This window comes from Vollenhovia emeryi, unplaced genomic scaffold (assembly GCF_000949405.1).
Source record: "Vollenhovia emeryi isolate VEMERY1.0 unplaced genomic scaffold, V.emery_V1.0 DF939152.1, whole genome shotgun sequence".
NCBI classification, from domain to species: domain Eukaryota; kingdom Metazoa; phylum Arthropoda; class Insecta; order Hymenoptera; family Formicidae; genus Vollenhovia; species Vollenhovia emeryi.
Window position 1 is genome coordinate 1,720,094 of NW_011967214.1, and position 10,280 is coordinate 1,730,373.

Here is a 10,280-nt window from a genome sequence, read left to right on the forward strand (position 1 = left end):
TCGTGGAAGATCAAGTTCAGCCATCTTTTACAACAGGCTTTACAATCGGAAATGCTAGTTTAAAACTGTGTTTTACAACACTGTACAACCGCTAACAACCACGTTTACGCAATTGTAGAATAGCCTTTACTAGTTTCCAAATATAATGCAATTTTATACCTGTATATTAAGTAATGATAATTTTAATAAAGATTGAAAAAAATCGGAAATATCGCGACTAGAGCGCGTAGTTTTGTCCGCGATGGACGAGAAGGATGGTTCCGGATAGAAGTCGAAGCGACACGAGGCACGGCGACATGTGACTCGAACACGTCTATCTGCAAATAATCAGCGCTTATTACCGGACGAGGGTTAATACGCAACGGCCGACCAGGTGAATCACGCCAAAGTCAAGGGTGCATGACGAGCAGCTCGTGCACACAACGATCCACGATTTACCCTCTGCCCGCCCCCGATTCGTCGTTTCGGAAAACACCTGCCCCTGCCCTTCATTTGCGTTCATACGCGTAATTGTATGCGCACGAGCTGCCAACGTGCGCGATGCGTATCGGCACAGAAAGTCGTAAAGCTGTACCGAAACGATCGTGAACTCCGATATCTCGCCGGCCATCTGATTATTATTTTAATTCTTTTTTTTCTGTTCTCTTTAGTTTCGCGAAACACTTACTCCTCGAACGCTGCGCCCTGTTTATTTGTCTATCTATTTAATGTATTAAACTCATTCTACATTTACTAAACTTTGTTTTAGACTTATTAACTACTTGAGACGGGAAACTTATAGTCAACCCAACTGGCTAGTTTCTCGTTTCAATTTTTAATCATTACTGGTGACAATAAGCAAACTCTCCTTTCGTTGTTAATTACTGTTTCTAAATAAACAAATTGTCCGATTTACCGACCATGAGAAGAGTTACCTATACATTTGGTGCATGAAACGGAACTGTAAAATTATTATTCAACTATTGTTGAAATAATTTGATACCAAATTTTTTCTGTATTATCTAAAATACCTGGAGGGATAAACTTCAATGCGTTTAGGGTCAGTTGTTCCAACCTCTTGGTAAGTTAACTAATAGTTGAGTCATATATATATGTCTTTGTTTTTTCCCTTCAAGCTGTACAAGACAAAGATAGACATATAATTTAACTATTAGTTAACTTATCAAGAAGTTGGAAAAACCTGCCCTTATTCGTAAAAACACTCCATAAAGAAATAAATGAAGGATAGTCTAGCGCAAGTTCAGCCTGCGTGACTGGATGCTTACCAGTTTCTCGATCGCTTCTGTCCTCAGTTGTATTCTCACCCAGCATGTCCTGCAGCTGGAGCGGCTCCCGAAGGCCCAAAAGGAGCTCCTCGCCCGTTGCAATGTCGCGAACAGCCTCATACACCATCTATTATTAGAGTTGTTATTATTCAATAACGCTCAATTTGCAAATCTTTTAGCAACACACCGCAAATATTTTTAAATTCTTTACTTTTGTAAGGCCAGGAATTGTGACGTAAAAATTAATTCTGCGAGACATTTTTTAATTTATAAAGTTCATAAAATTATGCCAAAACTTTTTATTTTTTACCGCAATATGTAATTATTTTTTAAATATAATTTTTGTAGAATAACAAATGTATATGCAATTGCATTAGTTGCGTGACGTTGTGTTAAATTATTTTTATCACAAAATGACTATTTTTATACTTTAATATTGTTGACGGTAAAAGAATCGCTACAAATACATTGCAAAAGCAACAGTACATAGGACTATTTTTCCGCTTCATGTCCAAATAAATTAATGATAATGTTAACGAAAGAAACCTGGTAAAACTCGATGCTGTATTGATGTTTCGGGCGATTGTGCGCGTCTCGATTTTATTAAGGAAAATCCCGTCACACGCGGCACGTAATCTGCATGCGATTCTATAGAGTTCGGTAGTGGGAAGCCATGAAACGATCTTTATAGTGTCGTCACGGGGCCCCGAAGCATCATTATGACGACGATTTTGCAGGGCACTGATAGAGAGCGACGGCGTCCCCCATTCCCACAGCGATTGCGAGAGGGCGTATAGGAAGTCAGAGAAACGACCCCGTGGGGTGACTTAATAACTAAACACCCTGTATACATGTAGCTTACGTCGCGCCCACAACATCGAGAATACCATGTGCCACGGTTCACAGCGAGAAAGAGAGAAAGAGCCAAATGGACAGAAGCATGAGCTCGACCCTAAATTGACACCGTGACCTCCATAGTTTCCATCTATGTCTATTCGACGGCCAATCATATATGAGTACAGTGCTTTTAAGAGGAATTAGAAGAGAAATCTATCGTCTCGTTATTTTCTTTTATCAAAAGATCGTTTGGTAATTAAAAATCTTTTTAACACTTATAGGAACTGATTTATATTATTATACAAATTCTGATGTTCTCTTTTAAAGTGCGTTTTATAAATTATTATTTTATTTCCCCAAATCATTTTCCTGTTTCGCATTAAAAAGTGAAAAAACATTGTTTGTCTGCTTAGTGACGAGGGAATACAAGATTTTACATCTAAACGAATTCTAAAATTAAAAACGAACGTGTACATTACAGGAAAACAGTCATTTGAAACAAATGGCTGAATATACGGAGAATAATATGATAATTTTGTAAAGTACTAATAAGCTTTTTAACAATCGATGACATATGTGCAATAAATTGGAACTCTACTTGGCGCGTAATTATTACTTCCTATTAACTGCAACTGTCGATCGAGTGTCAGTTGCGTATAAAAGTTAAATACAGGGTGAATCAGAAAGTGGCTGCCAAGTGTCTAAAACAGGGCAATTTTGTTCGCAACGATGCAGCAACCCTTTATCATATTGTCAATACAATTGCTAATAATATCAATAACTACGAGGATTAAATAGAGAAATCCACATCGTTCTTTATCTTGCAATAAAATAAGCTGTTCATAAACTCGCATGTATTAGTGATTTCTGAATTGTCAACAACTGTGGGCATTTTTAACGTCTAAATTAATTATAATAAAAATACAAATTAAATACAATTTTAATGCGAAATAATTCGTGCATGTCACCCGCACATGAGGTACGAAGAAGTGAAGGATTTCTTTTTATACTCGTGTACGAGGCACCCGGATCGAAGCTCAAGATCGCAGATGCCGATTAGCGATACCAATAATTCACTTCTCTAAGAAATTATCTTACCGCCGATCTGTACGCGTGTTTTTACGCCGCTGTAAAATGGGTTATGAAACAGGCAAATGTCGATTCTAATTGGTTATTAACGTTGTCTATTTTTCCTATTCTAACGGATAGCCGGGAAGTTCTTTTCGTGCCTGTAATTTTTACGATATACTTACATTAAATTAGTGAGTTAACGGTGCCGCGCAACACAGAAAGGACACGATTCTTTACATACTTTCACTTTATATCGGTAACGAAATATCGCGTTGCTGATTTTCAAACGTTACACGATTATTCAATTTTCCTTACCTGACCGCCGATGAGCACGTGGCGCATGTTCACTGCGTGTGAGCTGGCAGTACTTCGAATATACTTTAGCCAATTGTTCGCCTCGTGAGACGCATCCAACCAGCCTCTTACTCCGCTGCCAGCTATGCGAACCTGGAACACGTCAATGCACAAATGTCACTCTATAAATCGCAAATTATAATGATATAAAAAGGATTAAGTATTAAGAGACGCCCGCTTGAGAAGGAGGCCCAGGTTCAAACCCCGACTAAGGTCAATTTTTCGCAATAAATTTAAAATCATTCAGACTAACATCCTGTCTTGGCTCTATATCCTTTATTCCTTCGAATTGTGACCTCAGAGCCTTATGAATTTTATTGATTAAATATTCATACAGGGTGCTTAAACGCTTGTCATACAAACATAAATATTGCAAAATCCTCAAGGTAGTTAATAACACAATGAAAAATCGTATTACGGGTATGAAAAAGCTAAACTTCAATTTTTATAATAAGACCAGTGTTGGTTCGGTTTCTGTGCTGATATTTAAGTCGCGCGATAAAATTATTTTTCGGATTGGGTCGGCGCACGTGCGCCCAGCGGCACGTAAGCACTTGTATATTTCCGGCGCGGCGAGAAACCGCAACGTTTTTGGATTCGGAACATTGCGTTTAACGGACTGTCGCTCACGGATATCGTCCTCTCATCGCCCTTGCATTTGCCCTGACTTCTCGCTCCAGCATCCACGTTCCCTACTTTTAGGGCGAGACAAGTGATTTTTTTCAATTGTCTAGCGCGGCCTCGACGCGACGCTTGGCCGGCCAAGCGTCTCACCCCGGTGCGTCGGCGTCGTTCCTGGACACCCCATTTGCCAACGGGAAGCTACGAACATTCTCCCCGTCACCCTCGCCTCGTGTGGTAAAACACATTTTGCACTTCTATCATGAACCTCGTTGTCTCCCACCGTTTACAAAAATATTTCGACCATTGACTGTTGTACGCGTCAAGTGGGATCACTTATGCAATTATTATCCTCGTGCAAGATAAAAGTATCGCAATCAGTGGGCAGAAAATGTGTATCAACCATCAAGCACGACTATATCACATTAATTGCGTATACTTGTAAGATTTTAAATGGTGATGAAAATATAATGTTAATTATTCTTTTATTGTGATATTAAAGAAATTAGAAAAAAATTTTTTGAACTTATCAAATTAAATTAAATTAAAATCACAATAATAATTTTTATTAGTAAAATAGTTAATTATCGTTCTAAGATTACAACTCGTTCACGTTCGTGCTCAATACTAAGTTTTTTGTATTAAATATTTTGTCATCCCAGTGTGATTAAAAAATTAAATTTTATAATGTGTGTATAAATTCACGCACAGCTGACGCAATATTTCATATCGCTACTTTTATAACAAAAATAGGTTAAAACAACGTTGTTTTTATTTTGACTAACGCAAACATTTGGCACTCTTTTTTAATTTTTTTTAAAGATAAGTTTTATTGTCTAGCACAAGAAAAATCTTTTCTCTTCTTCTTGGTATTATCATATATTCTTAATTCATGCAGAATTTGATGTAACAAGTAGAAACCATATCGTTGGTGATACGGTGAAGGCAATTCTGTATTTCGTTTTTGCAATTTTTAAAAATTTATCAGAATCTCATGTCTAATTGTTTGCAACAAGAGTTGGCCTGTAGGCTTGCACCACCTGCTGGTCTTAAGTACAACTAGTGTGCTTTGTAAAAATCAATAAATCTCGGAGGTGGATAAGGGTTGATTCTACAGGTAAGTAATCCCGGTCAGCGTTTCAAATAATAAGAAGTATTTCTTCATTAGGACCTTTGGAGATTTAAAAATCCGCAGGGAGGGAATAAGCCTGACGGGTTTCAAAAACATCAGATGAACCGCAAAACATCTGGTTCACTTTGGCACTTCCTTTCATTCACAAACCGCCGTCTTTTCCCCAATTCGATCTTCATCTTCCTATTCTTTTGTGAGCCTTCATCTCCTTCCTAATCTGTATTTAGAATTCATGGAATGCAAAAGCGCATTCCTACTATTTTTGTACTGCAGTTACTATGTATACCTTATTGATATTTTATGTTAGTTATATATCTAAGAATTTAAATTTATATAAAAATCGCAAGTAATAAAGAATATGTGGAATTATATCAAAGAATTTGATGCTCGGCTCCCTGAATTAATATTATGACAAAAAGAATACATTGTCACTCAAATGTTTAATAAAAACAGTTAATCAGGAAAGGGAAAAGACATACAAAATTTACATAGATGTCTATGTAAATATAATAAATCCGCATATAAACACGTTATGTGAATTGAAAAGAATATATCACTTCCAGTATCGCGCCTTGATGTATTAATTCACGGGCGGTTGAGAAACTCGTGTGACAGTCGACAATACCGTATAGGAAGCAGGACAGTTCGGTGAAGGACGATGAAAAGGAATCAAGGCGGCACGAATCCTCGACGGTCATAATCGCTACTTTGCTACTGGCGACCATTAACGTACGTTTTTGGAAGATGGGCAAGAACCTGAGCACTAGAATAGAACTTCTCACTAGGTTACACGACAGATTAGGATCTGTCCCGGAGTCTCACCCACGACAATGATGTGCTAACTTGTGCATTGGCGTAGCAATTCTTCGCATTTCTTTGCGAGATATGATATATTGCTTATTTACAAAACTCATGTCAGAAGGTGCAAGGTACACAGAAGATACAAAATACACAGCGAAGAAAGCGGGTGGCGGGATAGCACCAGAAAGACAAATCTATGAAACGTGTCAAACATATTATCATGCATTTTGTCATATCCACTCGAAAAGGGATTTAAATATTTAAATCCAACTTATAGAGCAGTGTGGATAACAATTTTAACAATAAGAAACGTTACGTTAAATTTCAATAAACGTTAATATTACTAATTTATTGTAACTGTTTATAAAATGTCCGCTCCAATTACAACGGCAAGTTCTGGCCGCGTTTTCGACATTTGTCAGGAAAATTGAGATGCGGAGGACAGAAAGAAAAATTCGTCACTGGCTTTAACGACCCAGCGGGGAAGTTTCGTTCGCTTTGTCGGCATACGCGGACATGTGCTAACAATTCGTAGGACAGATTTGTCTGGTTGTGAATATCACCCGTGATCGTGCCGCGCCATTCTACTCGAAACTGAAAATTATAATGCTAGAAATTGTATCGTCGCAAGCATAGAACGTCTTAATAGGTCGTCTCAGGTAATCTCGGGTCACGGTGGCTTCGTAGTATTGAAGATCTCGCGCTTTTCCTGTATGAAGTACGAAAATATACTGTTCCGTTAAAAGTTCACATACCAAAGAATTATTTAACTATACTTCATAACAATAAATGAAGCATGAAACAACAAAGAAAAATTAATGCCTCAATAATAAAAATGAATATCAAATTGACAACTACAAGTTATTGTACATTTGAATTTTAAGTCTTATAAAATATTGTTTGAGATGGTCTTCGTTCTCTCTACCAGTCGAAGTAGAAGTCGAAAATTCGACGAATAGAATTTTCTTAGAACAAGCGAAAGATATTTACAAAACTGGGTAAAAGATTTTCACTTGTTACCAAGAAAAATCTGGTATAAGGGAAAGCCTAAACATCCTGTCCATCGGATGATCTACAGGACATGCGGTCGGGAAATCCTCGGATAACTCGGCAAGGGATTCACAGGATTGTCCCAATACACAAAACACGCGTACCCCACCCTCCCTCTTGCCCTTTGTAATCTCACACCTTCAACAATGCGAACAAAAGGTTCCTCTATGTCGCTTAGGTTTTACCAAAGATATTCCACGAAAGAGAAGCTGCCTGACAAGACACAACAGATTGTCATTCTGAATGGACCCGTAAGCGGTAACGGCATCGTTGGAACTGCGAACGTTATAGTATCAACTGCATATTGGTATCTATCGTTCAGATTTTCCGTGGAATTTTATATACGCTTTTTCAACGACAGTACAAAGTATTCATGAAAGGTCTACATTTGTGGTATAGATAACGTTTCCGTTATATTTAGGGTCTCAAAATTTAATATATTTATAAAGATTGTATTGCACTCAGTAAACACAGTTTGCTTTTTGTTTTTATCTCTGATTACTAGTTGATTGGCGTAAAATTGTAATGGGGGAACAGTATGGTAATGTTTAGTTTCTAAGCTGGCATTTTAGTTCTAAGCAGAGTTTACATAATTCTGTATCAATATATTAATGACGCAAGATTATAAAGCATATACAATATAATGAAAGTTACTCTGTAGATAAAAAGAAAGTGTCCTCGGCTACAGCAACGGCCAACGAAAGTTATGAATAAAGCGGATCGATGGTGGATGATAGCCTCATGATGGCCGACGCAAAAATGCTTTTAGCCGACACACTGTGTCCTCCCTCTCTTGCGGAGAAAATCCATTCCGCAAGTTAACCGACTCGCAGAATTGCCGACGAGTGCCGGCGCCACTTTCATATTTGATAAAGCTTTTATTAGAAAAGATTATTAAATTTGCGATTATAAACAATAAAATATTACTTTGAAAATATCAAGTGTCTTTTAATATTGTATGTTCAAATTAACAATTAATTTAACCGACATGTCAGATTATATTTGTTGACAAAATCGCTAAAGTTGTACGATTGTGCGTTTCGTAATTTATTCGTCGTATTAACAAAAAAATAATTGGACGATAAATTGGCATATCAAGTCTAAATATACGCGTTTCTTTTTTCGTGTAACGACTTATTTTTAAGATTGTTTGTTAGTAAAATTATCGTGATACTCAAACGAAATAATTGATTACCGATATTAATATCGACTTGCCAGGCAATAAACATGAATGAACCGTATGTATCCATCATGGGAGCGAATAAGCGAGATTATGCTCGTGTGACATACAACAATGGCGTATCGAATTTCATTTCTCTATCCCCTTTCTACGAGAGCAGAGAAGAAAAAGGGGAGAACGGGGGAAGGAGAGAGAAAGAAGAAACGAATGAGAGGTCGTCTCACGTAAACATCAACTGCGTTAGCACATTGGCGAATTTCCCAGACTCGTCGATGTCACTTTTCACTGTTTCGGGAGATTCGTGGAGTGAGCGCGACGGGGGTGAGCGAAACGGTCAATTATCATCCCCTAAATAACGGAGCTGTTTACGAGTTTAGGCGTCACGTAGCGCCGGCGCGATCCTTACGACCGACCGAAGCATTAGGCACTGCGACATCTTTGCTTAATTTCTCTCCCAGCATCGCGAGTTGCGAGCGAGAGAGACGGGAAGAGGAGGGCTCCGGGAGCCAGCCGCTCTAGTCTTAATTAACGCTTGATTAATCCCAAGGAATCGCCTTCATCCCCCCGAGCTCGCGCGAATCTCGTAACGAAGTCTCTGATCCAGACCCATGAAAATTATTATGACGCGCAAACCTCTCGAAGCAACGGCGATTATCCCGAACTCTCTCTCGCGCGAGATCACGCGGACGACGTGTTAATTGGTTTAATGATTCGTTTCCGCTTGATTAGAATTCATCGACATAGCTGCGCTTGCCGCCCTTGTGCGCGTTTCATGCGTTTCGTCTGTGAAATTACGTGATTTAGCAGCGCACGTTTGCACGAATAATTACACTCCCATAAGCGACGTCAAGTCGAGTTACGTTTGGAAAAAAAAAACTGTGAGAACATTTTGCGTTTGCGATCGGGTTAATAATTTTTTGCGTTTACCTAATGGGTGTACAATTCGCGTAGATTCCACGTGGTCTTGATTTTCTCCACACTCCTATAATTCTAATTGAAAACCTAAACCTAAACCTGTTAGATATAAGCGGCAACGCGACACGGAGAGAATTTTCTTTCAAAAGTTACCCTGAAAATCATGTAATTGCGGCAATTTTAAAATGTATGGTCAAATTTCCAAACACTCTCATAAAATTCTTCGAAATGCCGCGATGTCCCGCGATTACATGATTTTCAGGATATATTTTGAAAAAAAATTCCCTCCATGTTGCGCAATATAAAATTACAACTGGCACGATTAAATAAACTTTTGCAGTTATACTATACAGTGATTATAAAAGGGTACCATCGCGATCTCCCGAAGTTTCTCTTTCGAATGACTTTGGATAATTTCGGCCATTAAACGTGTCGACGTTTGGCTGCCACCGACAATTTTTCCTCCATTGCATACATATTTTTCTACTCATACTTGACCCACTTGACTCGCGGCAGAAAAGTAATGCAAGTAATGACAGAGCAAGCGGTGCCCTCCGACCCGTGTCTAACACGCAGCAGATGCCACCCCCGGTACACACGTTCGCCTTCTCTGCAGTACGACTTCTAAGGGAAGCTACCCTCGGCGTATCTAGCGGTATAAATTATATCCGAGTCGCGTCACTGCCAGCCCCTTATATGATCGATCATTAGAGAGGCTGACCCGCCAGAAAATTTGGCAAAATTCGCCGATCCGCAGCCCGACCCTTCAAAACAAGTTTCCGCTTGCTGTAACTCTTGATGTAACAAAGAATAATGATAATCTTTCTTTCTAACAAACCAATTGGACCGTCTGTATCTCCTTCTTGTCATGATCGATTCCTTCGATTATAATTACTAAACATTCTCAGTAGTACAATAGTGCGTATAAAAGTTTAGTATGACGAAATAGTAGCGCGACTAAAAAAGCAAAAGAAAATGTTCAAAATAAATTATCGAAAGTTAAACAAAAAAATTAACTGCATTTAGTTTTGAAATTAAATACTGCTACACTGAC

General features: G+C 38.4%; 1 protein-coding gene across 2 annotated transcripts in view; it reads right to left on the minus strand.

The window, feature by feature from the left end:
• The window catches only part of LOC105565473 (PR domain zinc finger protein 16-like), an 84,294-nt gene that overhangs the window by 13,888 nt on the left and 60,126 nt on the right, over window positions 1-10,280 (minus strand). For both annotated transcript variants that reach the window (XM_012018719.1, XM_012018718.1), the window contains exons 4-5: window positions 3,489-3,620; window positions 1,266-1,392 (exon numbers count right to left, since the gene is read on the minus strand). In XM_012018719.1, the coding sequence (XP_011874109.1) occupies window positions 1,266-1,392; window positions 3,489-3,620 (259 nt within the window). The remainder of the gene's footprint in view (window positions 1-1,265; window positions 1,393-3,488; window positions 3,621-10,280) is intronic.